This window comes from Eulemur rufifrons, chromosome 11 (genome assembly GCF_041146395.1).
Source record: "Eulemur rufifrons isolate Redbay chromosome 11, OSU_ERuf_1, whole genome shotgun sequence".
NCBI classification, from domain to species: Eukaryota; Metazoa; Chordata; class Mammalia; order Primates; family Lemuridae; genus Eulemur; species Eulemur rufifrons.
In genome coordinates, this window is record NC_090993.1 from 12,530,062 (window position 1) to 12,549,375 (window position 19,314).

Consider the following 19,314-nt stretch of genomic DNA (forward strand, 5'->3'; position numbering starts at 1 on the left):
AGGGGCCCATTCTGCCCCGGGGCACCAGGGAAGGGCGGGTGGGGACGAACGTGTTGGTCCGAGGGAGCAGCGTGCGCCAAGAGGGCAGAGGACCAGGCAGGTGTAGGAAACCGAAGCTATGAATACACAGTTCAGGGCGGAAGGCGCATCAAGGTCGGATGGGGAAGGTTTTCGGGGTCACGTTAAGGAATCTGCCTGTGCGTGCCGGGCGGCCAGGGGGCGCTGCGGGAGCGAGGCGTGGTCCGGTTGATGTTCAGTGAGGTCAGTGGCAGGACTGTGGGGCAAGGGACGCTGGCTGGAGCCTGAGTGCTGGGCCTGGGAACTCGGGGGGTCACACCAGCTGCAGCGAAACCGGCTGCCGGCCCTGACACCAAATGACCGTGAGGCCAGAAGTCTCATCGTGAGCCGGATCTGTAAGACCCTCCGTGTCATAGTCGGGGGCTCCGAGGCAATCCACTGGGCACCCAGGATCACGCACGAGCAGGCTGTGTGGACAGATCCAGACACCTGTGCCATCCCTTTCCCTTCCTCAGCCGAAGGGGCAAAGCCTGTGCTCCCGTCGTGAACGGGCTCGAGCCCAGCGTGGGTGGCAGCTCTGCCGTAGTGTCACTAGGGCGGATCCAACTTCCGCTGCTGCTGAGATGTTCAACCTGCCCACAACAGAGTCCAGCGAGGAGTCCTGTGAGGGGCCCTCCCCCGAGGAGACCAGCCAGCCACCTGGTGGCATGCTGTCTACACTGGCTCCTTTCCACCTCGGAAGGAAAAGTAAACCTCTGCGACAGGAGCAGATACCCATTCTCGGCACAGGTTTTCCTCCCCTGCCCGCAGGTCTCCTCCAGCGCCCCTGTCACCAGGGCGTGTGGAGCGTTGGGTCCTCCCCTGGCCTGGGGTCCCACAGGACAACACTACTTCCAACCAAGAGCCCCACTCGACGGCAAAGGAGGTACAAGCCTGGCCGCCTGTGCCGGGGCCACCGTCCTGCGCTGTCCTGCTGGGACGAGGGGAGGCCTGTCGCAGGTGCCGCTGAAGTGCCATCTCAGAGGTGACGCCTGGTGAGCAGAGGCAGCATCCTCCAGGGAGCGGCAGACACCTTAAGCCACCCTGAACGTCATGACATTTGTAAGGTGCTGTGTCCCAGTGAAAAGAATCCATGACCCGTCTTCCATGACTCCCAGGGACCCGCTCGAGGAACTTGGGGGTCCCACCCCCACCACTCCTGGCCCTGCGGACTTAGAGACCCTGCTTCCCAAAGCGGAGGGCCCCACTGAGCTAAGGCTGTTGCCTGGGCAAGAAGAGCCACCTCCTTGCAGGGGTGACTGACCGTGACCGTCAAGAGGAAACAGGGCTGCCGTCACACGGTGGCAGGGAGGGACCCGTTTGCACCCGGGCCGTCCACTTGTGCATCTCCGGACACGGCCTTTGTCCAGGTTTGATGGGAGCCAGACAAGTGCAGCAACCGTGCACGGAAAGGGGCCCAGAGCCCTGGGGCTCAGACTGCCCCGGGGCCGAGGGCCTGGGTCCCTCCAGCAGGTCAGCCAAGGTCGGCCGGAGGCAGAAAGATGAGTTGCAGCGCCAAGGCCAGCTACAGTGGCAGGGAACGGAGTTTGTCCCACCGACCTTCCTCTTCTAAGTGTGCCTCTCTGGACTTCTGGAAGAGCTTCTCGCTCACACTGTGTGAAGCACAGACCTGTGCGGGCCCAGTGGCAGATTGTGACGGACACCGTGATGTCCCACTGGATTCCCTTTCACAGATGAAGGACTTGCTCCCTCCGCTGCTGAGAGTGGTCAGGGCGGACGGGCTTCAGGTGTGAACCCTCTGCAGGGATCGCCTCGCCCCCTTCCTGGGGGGCCACGGTCAATGAGTGGCCCACGCGAGGGTGTTCAAGCCCAGCCCCCTCAGCCCAACTCGGGACGGCTCCAGAGTCGCGCTGGCTGAGGGCACTGCTGGGTCTGCGGTGCAGGTCCGTGTCTCCACCGCCCAATCCCGCTTCCTGCCCTCGGCTTGCACAGGCGTTGACCCCAAGAGCACCCCCCTAAGACACATTCCACACTGACCTCAGCGTCTGCCCCCACCCAGCTGAGCCCATTCAGCGACCCTGTAGGTCACTGGTCTCAGGGGTTGTCAGGGACCGTGTGAGGTGGCGGCCCTGAGGATCGCGATGTGAGAAGGGCAGCAGGGGACAGTTTTGGGGCCAGACGCATCTGGTCTCACTGTGTGTGGAGGAAGGGGCTGGTTAGCCTCCCGGATGTGTCCCCCAAATCTCCGTGTAGACCCGTGATCTGTTTTCACTCATGAATGCACCTTATCTGTATGTTAACCACTACATATCCCCGGCCTCATGACCTCTTGCAAAAACGAATTCCGTGAACTCCCCACTGTGTGAGGTGGGGCCTGACGATTTACAGTCAGACGTCACCACCTCAATATTTCCCCGGGCACACGAGGCAGAACCATGTTGACCCTGCTATAGTGATGCCCAGATGTTGACCCTGCGACCCCGCAATGCCCATATTTTGACCCTGCCACCCAGCCATGCCCAGATGTTGACCCTGCCACCCAGCCATGCCCAGATGTTGACCCTGCCACCCAGCGAGACCCAGATGTTGACCCTGCCACCCAGGAGGCCCAGATGTTGACCCTGCCACCCAGCGAGGCCCAGATGTTGACTCTGCCACCCAGGAGGCCCAGATGTTGACCCTGCTACCCAGCGAGGCCCAGATGTTGACCCTGCCACCCAGCGAGGCCCAGATGTTGACCTTGCCACCCAGCCATGCCCAGATGTTGACCCTGCCACCCAGAAGGCCCAGATGTTGACCCTGCCACCCAGCGATGCCCATATGTTGACCCTGCCACCCAGCCATGCCCAGATGTTGACCCTGCCACCCAGCCATGCCCAGATGTTGACCCTGCCACCCAGCGAGGCCCAGATGTAGACCCTGCCACCCAGCCATGCCCAGATGTTGACCCTGCCACCCAGCCATGCCCAGATGTTGACTCTGCCACCCAGGAGGCCCAGATGTTGACCCTGCCACCCAGCGAGGCCCAGATGTTGACCCTGCCACCCAGCCATGTCCAGATGTTGACCCTGCCACCCAGCGAGGCCCAGATGTTGACCCTGCCACCCAGCCATGCCCAGATGTTGATCCTGCCACCCAGGAGGCCCAGATGTTGACCCTGCCACCCAGCCATGCCCAGATGTTGACCCTGCCACCCAGCCATGCCCAGATGTTGACCTTGCCACCCAGGAGGCCCAGATGTTGACCCTGCCACCCAGCGATGCTCAGATGTTGACCCTGTCACCCAGTGAGGCCTAGATGTTGACGCTGCAACCCAGGAGGCCCAGATGTTGACCCTGCCACCCAGGAGGCCCAGATGTTGACCCTGCCACCCAGGAGGCCCAGATATTGACCCTGCCACCCAGCGAGGCCCAGATGTTGACCCTGCCACCCAGCGAGGCCCAGATGTTGACCCTGCCACCCATGAGGCCCAGCCTCACTGGGTGAGGCCGGCGTGGCCCCCCCTCCAGCAGCCTCTGCCCCGACGGCTGGGCAGTCGGGGCCTGTTTGGAGAAAGGCAGGCCTTGCCTGGCAGGAATTACAGACCATACCTGGTCGTTCAGTGGTCGGCAGTGTCAAAAGAATTTATTTCAAATCTGCTTAAGACTGTGGTAAAACTCAGGTTTTCCAAAAGGTAATACAGAAAGTTCAACCAACCCCCAAAGACCAAAAAACACAGTGTTTGCAATTCAAAAAAATACAAACGCTTGTGGATACCAATACAAAAATTAGAAAAAAGTTGCTTTTCTTACCACTCCCCCCAACCCCCGTGTTTTCAGTGGAACATGAACAACAGGACCAAGAGCTGCCACCAAATACCAACAAATGACAGAAAGTGGATGCTATGGGGGGTGGGGGGAACAGGGTAAAGGAAGGCAGGGAAATGGAAGTTCTATCGACAGCCAAAACAAGGACACAAAGCTTTTTGTTTCTTGTTCGATTCCTTTGCCAACGTTAAACAAACGCCTCTCATGCTTAATACGACAGCTTAGCGCGAAGGCAGCAATTCTACATCATGCATTTAACGTTTTCTGCTTCGTCTGCTCCCGCGTCCTCTCCCTGCTCAGTCTGGGGCTCTGGACGTCCGGTCTCCAGGGTGGGCGCGGTTGGAAAGACCTTCAGCCTGGGTCTCACCGAGCAAGCACCTGACATGTTCCTGCTTCTGCAGCTGCAAGTGGCCACCTCCCCACATCTGAAGCCTGTGTCTTGACCTTGACCTTTCCTGGAGGTTTGCCCCAGAGTGTGACCTGGTCTGCAGTGCCCCTGTGGCCCTGGGCCTTCCCGGGGTCTAGGCCAGGCAGCCGCGCCCTCCACGAGCTGTGCTCCTAGAGAGCAGCGACACTCCAGGGGAGACTGCCCCAGTGGTCTCAACTCCCAGCTGGCTGAAGTCAATGTCGTGCAGCGAAAAAGCCAGAACCCTCCACCCCCACCCCTCACTAGCTTGTGCCAGTGGAGCCCCAGCCGCCTGCTGTTGTCTGAGAGCAATGTGATGCCTGCTGCCCCCCTTTGCCTTTCAGCCCAGCCAGAGCTCTGGACCCCGTGTGGTCGCATCTCGTCACCCTCAGACACGCTGGTTCCCAACCCGCTCCACTGCACAGACCTCTGGAAACACAGGAGACAAGCTGTGAGTGCAGAGGCCCCTTAGATACCAGAACCTGGGTAACCAAGGAGGCAGCAAGTGGAGTGATGTCTCTCTTTGGTTGAAGGGGACACCTTGAGGACCAGCAGTGAGACTGCCACCAGGCAGCCTGTTCACAGCACTCGCACAGAGCACTATTAAAACAGGCTGCACCGGGAGTGGGAACATCTGGGTGTTACTTTCTGCGGTCACTCGAAACCTGTCTTAAATGTCTATTTCAACCCCTCAGGGCAGCTCCTTGCACCGCTCAAGAGGAGACTTGGATGGAAGACGCTGCGGTCCGAGAACACTCTGGAAAATCACCGCACAGGTATGATTTATTGAATGTGAACTGTTAGCCTAGAGGGAAGCGATGAAAGATCACACTTTTTTCCTTAAAAAGTGTTGTTCTGTAATCCTCACCATACATTGGAGGAGGTAGGTTAGTACAACTAGTCCCATTTGCAGGCGGGGATACTGAGGCACAGAAAGATGGGGAGAATTGCCCCCACTCAGGCCGGGAATCGATATCAAAGCCGGCTGAGAGCGGATCTCTTTTCAGAATCGGAGGGATAAACTTGGTGTCTGATCACACCTCCTGCCCCAAACCTCTTACAGCTCAGACACAGCGAAAGCTGCCAGGAGCCCTCTGTCTTCCAGAAAGAACTGCCAAGGAATGCAATCAATGAGCACCCCTCCCCGCTCGCTTGCAAAAAAATATCCTGAAATTTTCCAGGATCAGCATAGACCTTGACTATCCACTAATGATATCTGATTAGTTTTTTTTAATCAGTTGAAGGCCACAAACTCATTAAGAAGTCCCTGTTGGTTCCAGTAAAATGTGGCCAAGGAAAATGAAGGTGACGCGTTTTGCTTTCTAGGAATGGGCATGGAGGGTGCGAGACAGCTTCGCCCCATTTCTCCCCACCTGCCCCAGGGAGAATCCTGGTGACAGTCCATGTAACAGAGAAGCGGGAGCCCACACCACTGTAGATCCATGCAAGACAAACCGCTGGCGTGACCTGGCAGTCCTCAACTGGGGACAGCCCCTGGGGACATTTGACAATGTTATAGATACTTCTGGTTGTCACAGCTAACTTGGGGGTTGCCAGTGGCCACTAGTGGGTAGAGACCAAGGATGCTGCTAGACGTCCTACAGTATACAGGACCCACCCCCAGAGTCAGTAGAGGCTGAGGAACCCTGGAATCCCCCCCCACAGGCCTTGCGATAGTTTCTTCAGCAGTCACGCGCTGAGTCCCTGAAGGATTTTAGCCACCTCCACTACCCTGCACAGCCAGCAGGGGCCTGCAGGACGGGTAGCACCTCATTAGTCGGCCCACCTGCTCCCTGGTGCTGAAACGCCTTCCCAGGGGACCAAGCCTTTCACTTGAGACTAGAATTAAGGCTTAAATGCAGATATTCCTGGAAGAAGTACACATAGATCCTGCATTCTGATCCTTTCCTGAGAGTGCTCTGGTAGGGCAGAGCGCAGGGGCACCGAGAGAGACAGAGAGAGGTTCGCGAGGGCTTGGAGGGCAGGGCAGGCCTGCCCGGCTCCTGGTGAGCTCCACAGTGTCGCCCGGGCTCACTCTGGAGCGAAAGCATGACCGGCCCCAACCTTGGTGGGCCAGGGGCGCCTCGGTGTGGTTTTGCAACGACAAAGTACACGCAGGGCTGAAGACGCAGCCTAGAGCTATATACAGTTTTATAATTTTTAGGTCAGTCACCTTGTGGGTCAGGATTGCTGACATCCTCTTTCTTGGAATCATTGTTTTCCCAAAGAGGAGAGACGGGAAAGCAGGCCTTGGAGAGATGTCTTCCCCTGCTCTGAATTAGGAGCTGGGGTGCTATGCAGTGAGGTGCTAGTGGATAGTTTTTTAAAAGATTAATTTGAAAGAGAAAAGGCATACACTTTGACAAACTTGCTCGCTAGCAAAGAACGAACTGCAGAACGACGTGACGGAGGTATTATTTACAACGCGACGGAACTCCACGCTTGGAACTACTCCGAGTCGCTTTCTCACCGAAACTGCTGGACAGATGGACACCAAGTTACTCCTCAGCCAGCCTGACAAAAGCATCGTCTGGATACAATTGTATGTACAAAGATGCCGCCACGTTGTAATGTGCCGGCGAATTCGACGGAGGATGAGACTCCCTGACCCGTCTGTCGCTTCTGCTCCGCATCCCAGGGCCTCCTGGTCACGAGGAGTTAATTCCTTCTTCGCGTTTCTGGTCCCTCAAAACCAAGAGGTGTGTGGCATAGACCTGCCCCTCTTTTGAAGTCCATTCTTGTCCCTGAAAGGTGTTTTGTGCTGAAGACAGGAGAGGTGGCTGTGAGGGACAGCTGGGCACTGTCCCCAGGATCAGCCGTATTGCTTCTGGGCTCCTGGAGGGGTCAGAAGAGGGCGACTCTCCCCGGCCCCCAAGCTCCCTGCTGTAGGGGAGGAGGGAGGCCTGGTTGCCTTCTCTGAGCGTGAGGGAGGTTCTTCCCAGAGGGGCCACTGGATGGGTGGGCATTTCCCTCCTGCACTTCGCACGTCTCCCCCGACCCAGGTGTCAGCTCCCCTGAGGGCGGTAAGAAGTCCAGGTGGCCCTGAGCTGTGAGTCCTCCACAGAGCCGCGGCCGCCTGGTGACCTGGGCTGTGCTGATTCTGGGGGCTTCCCTGGGAGAAGCTGCTCCCGCCAGGCGGCCCTGCCTGGCCAACCTTCCCCGCCCCACTCTCGCTCCTGGGGCGGGCGTTGGCCTCGCTTTTCCAAAAGAGAGAGTGACATTTCCCAAAGCTGACGGCGTCTGGACGGTGCCTGAGCCCCAGGAAAGTGGTGTCTCCTCTGTGTCCCCAATCTTTAGGGATCTTCTCCATGCTCTGAGCCGAGGCCACCAGAGCTATGGCTACGGACGAAGCTGCAAGAAAGTGGAAGCAGAGAGAGGCAGTCGTGCGGGCGAGGACGCAGCGGGCCAGGTCCTGTGTGACTCCTCCAAGGGTCTGGAGGGGGCTCTGGGACAGGAGGGAGAGAGCCAGAAGCCACTCAGCAGGATGACAAGGCAAGAAGCAGATGGCTCCCAGGACCCCGCAGCCGCAGAGGCTGCCATACAGCACCAAGCAGCTCCTGGCGACCCGGGCAGCTGGCCTCACCGGCCACATCTGCAGAGACAGCAAACCAGGCGGCCTTGCAGGCCAAGAGCGTGCGCGAGCATTGAGGTAGGACTGTCGCACCTGCTGAGCAGAGGGGAGGCTCTGCGCGGCCCGGGCAGGCGGGTACTCAGAAAGCAGGAAGGCAGAACCGAGGAAGCACAGCTGGTGCCGGCGTACGGGGCGAGTTTTAGAAACGTCCAGCCCAGACAATAGATGAATTGCTCCTCAACCTCAGAAATAAAATGCTGGATAAAATGTATTCTTTTAAAAAGGAGAGAGAAAGGTTATCACCAGGTGGGGCTGGAGGTGGCAGGGGACAGGGAAGGAGAGGAGGGGTTCTCTGCTGCAGCGTCTGGGGTCGGAGCCCCTGGGCCAAGCTGTGTTCGAGCGGAGGGGTGCCTCGGCGTGGGCAAGGGAGAGCAGGGTGTCTCCAGGAAGGAGGGGAGGGTCCAGCCTGAGTCCCGCCCTGGCACGCGGGACTGGCACACCCCCGCTGAGGGACAAGGTCTACACCAGTGCCCTTCTGTCTCCCGCCACCCCGTCAAGGCAGAGCCATCCCTGCCTGCTGTCGGGGCCACTTCTTGTGCTGGCGATGCTTTCACGGTGACAGTGGGGTTGGATTCAAAACCAAGTGTGGACTGACTGTGAGAGGCGTCCCCAGGGTCTCATATCGCCAATGCTCATGCATCTGAGCGTGGACAGCCCAGAAGAGCAAGTTGGGTACGTTTTTAGTTAACTTGGGGAGCCAGTTCCAGCCAGGAGCGACCACCAGCTGAAGAGACATCCCATAGTTATTAGAATTCAGGTGTCGTCCTATGTGTTTAAAAACTAAGAACTGAGTGAATGCATTTTAGCAGACTGTCCTGTGTGTGTGTGTGTGTGTGTGTGCGCGCGTGTGTGAAAGAGAGAGACACAACTGGGTGACGAATGAAGGACCTAAGGAAGCTGTTTTTGAAGTTTCTCAGCAGTTAGTTCAGTGGGAGACAAAAATCCAGCACTAACGATGAGTACCCCTTTCTGTCACTCCTGAACGGGGTCTGCAAGTGGCAGAACCCACTACAGGCTCCAGGACCAAGAAACTAAAGGATAACTCTTCCCAGCACAGATGAGGACCCGCAGCCTGGTGCTGTGAGGAGGACGCTGTCCCCGCAGAAAGCCAGCACTCGGGCGCGTGGCATCACCACGCACACGGAGAGCTCCCCAGGAGGCCCGTCTCAAAGCCTGCCTTCCTCTCTCCCTCCCAAGAAAGGCAAGCTGTGAAAATAGATGGCAGGGAACATAAACATAAAACGCAAATGCCTTCTCACTCCCTTGAGGAAGGTCCCTCTCGGTGGGATTCGTGACATCCAGGTGCAATGAAGGTAAAACGCACACCGCGCGGACCACTCACAGTGGCAGCAACGGCGTGGCCTGCAGACACGCTCCCCGTCCCCCAAAGAAAACACGTCTCTAGGACACTCCCTGGCTGCTGGGCCGCACCCACGACCTGCCTGTCCTGCCCTCTGGGGTTATTCGAGCTCCGTGGGGACGGCGGGGTGCACGGCTGGACAGCTGGAGCTGGGAGCTAGTTGCCCGAGAGCTTTGGCCGCCCCAGGTTTGTCGGCACTTCCAATCCTGTGTGCAGGGTGACCTGGAAAAGAAGACAGGGGAACTGAGGGTGGGAGAGGCTGCCACTGGGACCGAGGGCTCTGGCGGCACAGCAGCCACACACGGCGTCCCCTGCTTGCTCGAGGGCCGTCCCACGCACAGCCCAGGGCTACTCGGTATTGTTGAGTGTGCTGTTTAGTCATCGCTCAATAGCATGAATTAAGGACTGTGTTGGTTTGCGCCTCTTTCCTCGTAATGGGAATCACACCCCTGCGGGTTCTCCTTTGGCTGCCAGAGCCCAGGGGAGGGGGCGCCCTGTTGCAGTGGGCACACTGGTTCTCGCGGCTGTGCACTCTACTTCCTCTCCACGGCCCTCTTTCCTTTCCCACGCTGTTCTAGTCACCCTGCGGAATAATGGCCCACCTTGCAGGTCGCCTCAAATACCTTCTGCAAATGAGCGGAGGTGCAAACCGACCCGTAAGTGGTTGGCACCGACCCGTCAATACTCAGGACCGGTGGTACCGACGCAGGACCCTGCCTCTCCCACCTTCCACTCCCCACCCCGGGGAAGGGGACCGACTAAAGACAACAGATGGCAGCCCCACCTTTCTCTCCCCCTCGCACCCTCCAGGCTCTTATTTCGTCTGTCTCTGTCAGGCTCCCGAGCCATTGGCTTCCCCAAGGACTGGGCCCTCCTCCCCGGAGATCCCTTTTTCCAGAAGTTGTAGCCTTAGGGTCCCTGCTCCTTCCAAGTGAGCAAGTTAGAAGGGACTGCCTAGCTGGGCACGGTGGCTCATGCCTGGGATCCCAGCACTTTGGGAAGCCGAGGCAGGAAGCTTGAGGCCAGGAGTTTGAGATGAGCCTGGGCAACATAGCAAGACCCCATCTCTGAAAAAAATAAAATTAGCCAGGTGTGGCGGTATGCGCCTCTAGTCCCAGTTACTTGGGAGGCAGAGGCAGAAAGACATTGCCTGAACCCAGGAGTTTGAGGCTGCAGTGAGCTATAATCATGCCACCGCACTAGAGCCTGGGTGACAGAGTGAGATCTTATCTCTGAAAAAATAAAAATAAAAAAATTAAATAATGAATAAATAAATAGCAAGAAGGGGCTGTTTCCAGGGAACGCCCAAGGCAGGCTGCTAGGTGAGCTCTCTCTGGGCGGGCACTGCAGGCGGCTTCCTCACGGCCCACTATGCCCACGTGCGCTGCGGAGACCTCGGCCCACCGTGGGGAGCAGCCGGACCGGCTCCGGCCTGGGGGTGCGCGGTACCTGCACGTTGCGGTTGAGGCTGAGGGCCGGCATGAAGACCCCGTCCACGTGGCTGAAGGCCGTGGGGCCCTGCTGCTGCCCGTTGATGAAGAAGGTCAGGGTGTGCTTGTTCAGGTCCAGCAGCACGCCGACCGTGGCCCCCTTGCTCACGCCGCCTTCCGTCCTGGGAAGAGAAGCCCGGGGAAGACCCGTCACCACACTCAGCCTGCGATGTAGGTGACAACTCAGGAGCATGAGTTAAAGGATGCTGGGAACACCCTCACCTACAAAACACAGCCCCCAAGGTGGGGGTGCACTATTCTTCTCGGTGTCTGAGCTGCTCTTGCAGCGTACGCCCTGTTCATGGGCCATGCATGAAGATTCTACCCTAGAGGAACCAGGCTGTTCAGCCCCCTCTTTCTGACACTGTCTGGGACCTGCACACCAAGCAGCCAGGGTTTTGATGAGCGGAGCATGGAGCGTGGGTGAGAGAGGCGCCGTCACCTGCTAAAGAAAATAACTGACTTGGTGCTTTTTCTGTTTGGTCAGGTGAGGGTGTGGAGCTCGGTGAAGACGCAGACACCCAGGCCCCAGGAAATTTTGAGAAGCCCCACCCTCCTTCGGCTCATCTTCCCGGACACCCGGGGCTCCTTGAAAGGCAGCATATGGCTGGGAGAGGGGTGCTGAATCGTAGTCACGTCCTCTGGCTGAGTCACCAGCCCACCAGGGACCCACCGGGGACCTTGAGAATGTACATTGTGGCGCTGGGTGAGAATTCCTAGCCCCTGGGTGGGAGTGAATCTGTAAGTGAGGAGCTGTCCCAGGGGGCCTTGGCTGACCTCCCCTTGTCGCCATGGGCCGAATCCGGCCAACTCTCCCTTGCCTTCTCTAAGGGATGAGGTCCTGGCCTTCACCTTGGGCTTCTCAGCTCTGCCAAGAAAACCATGCTTGTCCTTTCTGATTAGGAATGAGTTGATCAGCCGGCACCAGCTAGTTGGGCGGAAGGTGAGCTGTGAGGAGCACCTGGCCGACTAACCAAAGGGTCTTTCTTGGAAGGGCAGGATCCGGCAGGTGGGAAACAGGACCTAGAACTGGGCCATTGGTGCTATGTGGACACCGACTACCAGGTGGCGCATTGACTGACCCCCAGGTGCAGGAAGGTGCTTCCCACCTGAGCCGAGCCTTGGGCCCAGGTCAGTGCTGGAGCCCAACATCCCCCGGCCCAGGTTTCCTCTAGAACAGCGCTCACCTGAACCTGCTCCGCACCTGTGGCACGGAGAGGGTGTGCAAACAGGGGCAGATTCCTCCTGGGCTTTCTCTCGCCCCCCACTCTCCTGCCCTTCCCAGCGAGGAGGCGGCACCAAGGGGCTGGAAGGGGCAGCGGAGGCCCGAGAAGCGCTCGCCAGTCCCCCCAGGAGGGGCATCGTGGCCAACGCCCAGGGGGGCTGAGGAGTCTGCACCACACGGGACAGTCTCCTGCGTCCCCTGGGCCACACCACCCCAGGGCCAGCCTCAGGTGGGAGCGGCACCTGTGGGCGTCCTTGTTAAGACTCATCCCCGGTGAGCACCAGCCCGCCCTCGCCTCCCAGGCCTGCCCGGGTGAAGGCTCCGCCAAGGCTCGAGCCCACGCGAGACCAGGGCAATGGCGGGGTCGCTCCAGGCAACGGCCGGCAGTGACCTGGCCACAGCTGCGAGGATGCCGGCCACAGCCGTGCCCACTGCGGCTCTGCAGCGGCTCGCGCTTGGGCAGATGGTTGTAAAGGAAAGTGGAGCCGAACCAGAGAGAAAACCACAAGCCAAGCATCCCGCTGTGTGGCCTGCTGGGCGACAGGGGACACTCCCCCGTGCTGGTGCTGCTCTGGTCACCGTGACATCCCTCGTCTGGGCTGCAGGTGGGGGTGGCCACTGCTGCCTGGCCAGAGTCAAAGCCTCCTGGAAACTGGAGACCCATGTGGCTGGAAACACTCCCCCATTCCTGACACCTGGCCTTGGGGACAGCAGGAGGGACACTGGCCCACAGGACCCTCATTCCCACCCCCTCCCCACGCCCCGCACGTACCTGTTGGTGTGGGAGTTGCAGTGCATGAACCAGCTGCGGTTGTTGTCCACGTACATGGCCCAGGCCTTGTCGTCCTTGCCCAGCATCATGTCCTTGACTACGCTGGCCCTGGCCACCCCGAAGGCGGGGTCCGGGTGGTTGTCGTACCGGTCCACGTGCAGCTCCCAGTAGTGCACGCCCTTGGAGAAGGCAGCCGTGCCTAGCACTACCCGGTCGTCGTAGCTGCTGCAGGTGGCCGTCTGGTTGTCGTTGGATAGTATGATGTCCCGGTGCCCAGAGTTGGGGTCAAACGTGAACCAGGCCACTGAAAAGGACGGAGGCGAGAGGAGCAGGGTCAGGCTCCTCCGTGGAACTTGCTAGCTGTCCCAGCGGCCTCAGAGGCATGGGCTCACTCTCTCTGTTAGAAAGCTGGCACCCGCATCGAATGGTCTTCCCTGTGTGCCTACCACACACACACACACACACACACACACACGCCCTGCTCCATGTGCGTCCAAGTTCCCAGTCCCATGAGCCCAGCCTTGCCAAGGAATGCAGACATTCAGGCCTTAAATCCTCGAATCGAGATGCATTTCCCGGGATCCTAGTCTGCAACACCCTTCCAAACATTTCACCCTCCGTTACGAGTTCAGGGGAAGCAGGTGTGGAGGGTCCACCTCGTAGGCAGGGATGTGGCCGAGGTCACACCTCAATTCTCCGTTTTGCAGCCCATCGGGTGGTGACCCCGTCTGTTCTCCAAACCCCCCAGTTTGTGGGAAGCAAGGCCCTTACCCTGAAATTGTGACCACCACGCACAGAGCAAGGACCACCGACCTCTAGGCTGGAGGGTGCAGGGGCAGAGAGCGCCAGTGAGCTCTCCTCTGGGGGTGTAGATAATAAAACAAGTCTGCCATTTTCAGAAAAGTGCCCCCCGGCTGTGCCCTTTGACACCTGCTGCTTCCCCTCCCTGCCCCGGGAGACCATCCAGCTGTGGCAGCCAGATGTGTGGGCACGTGCAGGGCTGGCACTGCCCCCGGGACTGGTGGGGGTGGGAAACCGCCTCTGCAGCCCGGGCTGGGCCGGGTGGGGCAGGACTACTTTGCGATCGCTTCCCACTGAATACGGATCAAAATTCCACTGAACATTAATGTGCTGTTGTTGCCTACAACCCAAAAGGGCACAGCTAGGTGCGTAAACAGCCAGACCTGAAGAACTCTGGCATCGGGTGTCGTGTGTTCCCATAGCAAGAAAGGCTTGATTCCAGGCCCCGCCGTGGGGCATTCTTGTCTGGAACTGTCCCCCTCGCTCCTGCGCCCGTCGGAGGTGGGAGAAGCTAAGCCTCCCTGAGTCTCCTTTCACAGGTCCCACACGATGAGCTAAAGGGACGATCCTTCCTTTGCTGGCTCGCGGGGAGGAGGGTGCAGGCAGGGAGCCGCGTGCAGAGTCGGGACAGCCGGGCCCCTCGTCCGGCCCCTCCTTCCCTCCCATCCTCCCTTTTCCATCTAGGCAGCTGATGGTTTCCCCATCCAGGGGAGGAAGAGTGGGCTGGGCCGGAGGGTCTCTCCTCCCCAGGGGCTCCCCAGGGCCCCAGAATGGACCAGGATGGAGAGCACAGCTGTGCCCAGCGCCCCCAGTCATCAGAGCCGCTGCAGGTGTCGTGGGGTGGGACAAAACGATGACCCTGCGCCTCCCGCCAAGAGACCCCGTGCTCACCGTCCGAGGTCTGCAGGACGACGGTCTTGCTGTACGGCCCGACGCCGCAGGCGTTGAAAGCTTTGACCCTGGCGTTGTAGGTGCTGTTGAAGTGGAGCCCGTCGACGGTGCACAGGGTCTCCTTGCCCACGTACACCTCCTGAAAGACAGCCCGGGCCGCTCGTTAGGCTCCCGGCGCCTCCGGAACGTTCCCCTCAGTAAACGGTTTCTGGACACACACGGACATCAAAGCTGCTATTGTCGGCGTGGTGGCGCACCTGTCGTCCCAGCTACTTGGAAGGCTGAGGCAAGAGCATCCTTAGAACCCCAGAGTTCAAGGTGAGCATGAGTGCCATAGCGAAACCCTGTCTCTAAAAATTTTTTTTTTTAATTAAAAAGAAACGGAAACAAGTGCTATCACCCTAACAGAACTATTGACTACAGGAAATTGGGATCAGTGGCGGCCGGGTCACGGACCTTGACCATCGAGGCACGGACACCTTGCCACTGGCTGCCCATGCGGCTGAGCTGGGCGGCAGGGTCCCCGTGAAGCCGGGACCCAGGTCTGCAGCCGGCCGGAACGTCCTGCCTCTGCTGAGGTCCACCCGTCAGATGGGACTCTGGAGCCCGGGGGACGTCCCGTCTCCTTCCCCCACCCCCGAGGTTGGCAGCCCCCTCCTCGGCCCTCCGGGAGCTGCTGCCTCCCCCGTCTCCCCAGCGGGTGACACGTCTCTGCATCCGACCCCAGAGATCGTTTTCTAGGGACTTACTTTGCTTCCTATTCTCTTCAAAGCCACCTTGTCCTGGCTGTCATCGTGTTCTGCTTGGTTTGCCTAAAACTTCTCTCCTGCCCGCGTGTTTAGGGGGCTGCTCTTCCCTTGTCACTAATCACAGTAGCCGTGTGCCGGGCATTGCATAAGGTGATTAGTCTTCACACCCCCGAGAGATTGTTATCACTTTCCGTATTTTTTTTTTTTTTTTTTTTGTGAGACAGAGTCTTGCTTTGTTGCCCTGGCTAGAGTGAGTGCCCTGGCGTCAGCCTAGCTCACAGCAACCTCAAACTCCTGGGCTCAAGCAATCCTTCTGCCTCAGCCTCCCGAGTAGCTGGGACTACAGGCATGCACCACCATGCCCGGCTAATTTTTTCTATATATATTTTACTTGGCCAGATAATTTCTTTCTATTTTTAGTAGAGATGGGGTCTCGCTCTTGCTCAGGCTGGTCTCGAACTCCAGACCTCGAGTGATCCTCCCGCCTCGGCCTCCCAGAGTGCTGGGATTACAGGCCTGAGCCACCGCGCCCGGCCCACTTTCCATATTTTACACACAGGGAGACCCAGAGGAGGTAGGAAACCGGCCCACGATCGCAGCCCATCTGTTTAGGAGCCGCGGCTCAAACCCAGGGCCAGCTGCACTCGGAGCCCACACTCTTCCCTCTGAACGGTCTAGCTTGCGTTAGTGGCCGCGTCTCGGAGCGGAGGGGCCACCTTTGAGCTCTGCGGCTGCTTCTTTTACTATCTCCAAGCGGTCTTTTTTGCCTTCGCATTTTAAAAAAACATGGGCGTTCCTCTTGGTTTCTGGCGAAGCATCTTTCCGTTCTCAGCTTACTCGCACGGTAGGAGTGACCGGGCCCGCATGGCACAGGTGACCGGGACGGCGCAGAGCTTGTGCCCCCGGCACTCACGTTGGCCTGAGCTTCGCGAGTGAATCTCAAGGCAGTGCGCCACCGGGGGACGGGGGTGGGCCGGGGGGACGGGGGTGGGCCGGGGGCTGTCCCAGGCTTTCCTGCAGACGGGGGTAGAGCTGCGTTTCCGGCTCACTACGCGCCTTTCCTGCCCCACAGCAGCCCAGCGATGGGGACACGAACGTAGGATGTCAACCCAGTGCAACAACCAAGCATCCTTCGTGCCAGCACCTCGCCAGGTATAGGAGGGCCGGAGACTGCAGCCTCCTCGCCAGAAACGTGTCCCTCCGCCAGGCAAGACCGGCGACACAGTCCGTGAGCCGGACAAGTCACGCTGCGAGGAGCCCGCCGAGGGCACGTGCTGCTGCGTGCGGGGCGGTGCGGGGCGGTGCGGGGCGGTGCGGGGCGGTGCGGGGCGGTGCGGGGCGGTGCGGGAGGTACGCGCAGGCGACGCCGTCTCCGGGCTCTGCTCCGGCCCCACGCCGACGCCCCCGCAGGGACGGTCCGAGGTTGGGGCAGTGAGACCTGCTCCCGGCCTCCGCGTTAGGACCCCCCCCCGCCCACGAACCAGCAGCGAGGCCTCACCCGGAACTGGCCCCCGGCACCGTCGTCCAGCTCCAGGATGTAGCCGTCCACGGGGCTGTGGGTGAAGGGCGGCATCCTCCAGGCCAGCGTGACGCTGTTGTTGCGGGTGCAGCACTTCTCCAGCTGCAGCAAGGGGACAGGCGGCACTGTGACAGGGACCCACACGGGTTAGCACGATGCCCTCGGAGGGGCCCAGCTCTGCCCCCTGCCCTGCCCCCATCCTGGGGGCTCCTGGCCCCCGGAGGACACCGCGGCTGAATTCTCTCCCTCCCACCCTCTGCTCACTCCCAGCCCCGGGCGTCCGTCTCCAGGTGGGCTGGGGGTGGGGCAAGCACAGGTGACCCTGCACGTCTCCGCCCTAGAGGGTGTCCTGGAATCTCAGGGGGCCAGGGCAGATGTCCCCCCCTCTGAGCCTGTGAGAAAGCATGTTCTCATCCTCCGCGCACTGAGAACCACTGGTTTTGACTCTCAGACTTGTGGGGAGCACACGAGGAACTCCGGCCACGTTCCACATGCCACCAAGACACAGCACGAGCCAACGTGGGCCCAGCGAGAGCCGGCCTGCGCTTGCGCTTGCGGCTTGCACCTGCGGCTGGGAAGGTGGGGTGGACGCATTTGAACTTCCGCTGGGAGCATTAAGTAGGTCAAAGGACCAGATCCGGGCCGGGGAAGCAATCCTGGAGCACTGGACAGTCAGCCCAAAGAGTTAAGGACTTGAATCAGTTGTATCGTAAGTTCTATTAAGATGAGAGTGGGAGAATTTTAAAAATCTTCTAGCTCTATTCAGGCTCAAGAGATTTTAGAAATAGATATAGTCCACTCTGATCTTTTTTTAAACGGGAAAATTGCAACATTGGTTTTCTAAAACTATACATTTTGCTCCCAGAAGCAGGGCGCTGTATTCCAGGTTTTAGCGGGGAGAAATCCCTGCCTTCATCACAGACGTGGTCCCAGGGCTGGCGGAGCACAGCCTGACTCCCGGCCCTCGGGTAACCAGCTGTGGGGGTCCTCTCTCCGTCCCCTGGGCTCTGCCAGTCTGCTCTCCCAGTCCCCCTCTGAACCCCCTGACCCCATCCGGTAAGAAGCAGCCTCTGGCGTGGCCCCAAGCCTCCCCTCTCCGCACTGTAAATTTCTGGGGCGACCTCTCCCTCGCACGGCAGCTCCCCCACTCTGCCAAGCCCCCCTGCCCCTGGGCACTGCACCTCATTCACACCGGGGCAGGTGGCATTCCCAGCCTCACCCGAGGTGCAAGCTGTGTGGGAGTGAGCGTGGGAATGTGCAAGAGACTTGTGTTCTCCGCAGTCTAAAAATGGGCACATGCTCTGCAGGTGGGACTTCCTGAGTTCACAGATCCTGCAGTGTGGCCCCCAGGCCACAAAAAGCCAAACGGTTTTCATGTCCCCTCCCAAATGTGCCCTTGGCACCTCTGGAGAGGCAGAGTTTAGGACTCTGGCTCTGGCCGTCACCTGCCAGTTTTGTAATGCGGCAAGTGACACAAACGTTACTTGACCCTAGCTGTGCGTCCCCCCTGGCTCTCTGAACCCACCTTGCTCTTCTTGGAACACAGAAAACACACTCCTGCCTCAGTGCCTTTGCACATGCCCCCCAGGTTTGTCCATTTGTTCCCTGCTTCATCCTGAATAGTGCCTGGCACGTAGCAAACACTCCACAGTGTTCCTGGATGAACAAACGACCCTCACTTTACACATGGGAGGCTCGGGCTCAGCCTGGGGGTCTCCTGCCCCAGCTCACACAGCGAGTGGGGGCTGAGCTGGGGCTGAACCCAGGTCTGGGACTCCAGATTTCCTACACTCCGTGCATCACAGTTCTCCCAATAGCACGGAGCTGCCCCTCAGACTGGATGCCTCTTTTGAAGCACTGACTGGGCTGGGCAAGGTGGCTCACACCTATGATCCTAGAAGTTTGGGAAACTGAGTTGGGAGGATTGCTAAGGCCAGGAGTTTGAGACTAGCCTGGGCAACATACTGAGAACCTCCCCTACCCCCCCAAAATTTTGAAATTAGTGTGCACCTATAGTTCCAGCCACTCAGGAGGCTGAGGTGGGAGGATCACTTGAGCCCAGGCGTTTGAGGTTGCAGTGAGCTGTGGAGCGTGCCACTGCACTCCAGCCTGAGCAACCAAGTGAGACTCTTTTAAAGAAAAATAAAAAAGGATTGACTGAACTGGGGCCAACCACGGCTCACCCCTACATTTCATCTGAATGAAGTCCAGCTGGTGGATGGCCTGCAGCAGGGGCTCGCTGTCCAAGGTCAGGTCGAACTCTGCAGACACTTTTGGCTCCAGGGCGCCTTTGACCCACTGCTCCTGAGACACCTGGACACGCTTGATCAGAGCGTCTGAGATCTTAAAGGGGAGCAAAGAGTTCAGAGTTTCAACTTGCAAAGGAATAATGGTGCAGCCCATGGTGACGCAGGGGTGGGAACGTTGTCTCTAAGGTGCTCAGAGACAGAAAGGACCCGTGCTAAGCATGCACTCTCAAGCCCTGGCAGAGATTGAATGACCCCTGCCCGCACAACACTGGCCATATAAAAATGCATTGTATTGTTTCCATCCTGTTTTAAAGGGGCAACCATGGGAAATAAACAGAAGCACTTGCTATTTAAAGAAATTGGGCCAAACCCTGTCGTGAAATACATGATACTTTTT

The 19,314-nt window shown here is 59.0% G+C and overlaps 1 protein-coding gene across 3 annotated transcripts in view; it reads right to left on the minus strand.

The window, feature by feature from the left end:
- Positions 1 to 9,377: 9,377 nt before the first annotated feature.
- The window catches only part of TRIM67 (tripartite motif containing 67), a 33,352-nt gene continuing 23,415 nt past the window's right edge, over positions 9,378 to 19,314 (minus strand). For 2 of the 3 annotated variants that reach the window (XM_069484724.1, XM_069484722.1), the window contains 6 exons: positions 18,852 to 19,011; positions 16,648 to 16,793; positions 14,401 to 14,539; positions 12,709 to 13,012; positions 10,671 to 10,833; positions 9,378 to 9,443 (listed from right to left, as the gene is read on the minus strand). In XM_069484724.1, coding sequence (XP_069340825.1) covers positions 9,378 to 9,443; positions 10,671 to 10,833; positions 12,709 to 13,012; positions 14,401 to 14,539; positions 16,648 to 16,793; positions 18,852 to 19,011 — 978 coding nt within the window. The remainder of the gene's footprint in view (positions 9,444 to 10,670; positions 10,834 to 12,708; positions 13,013 to 14,400; positions 14,540 to 16,647; positions 16,794 to 18,851; positions 19,012 to 19,314) is intronic. The other variant, XM_069484723.1, reaches the window with a different exon arrangement.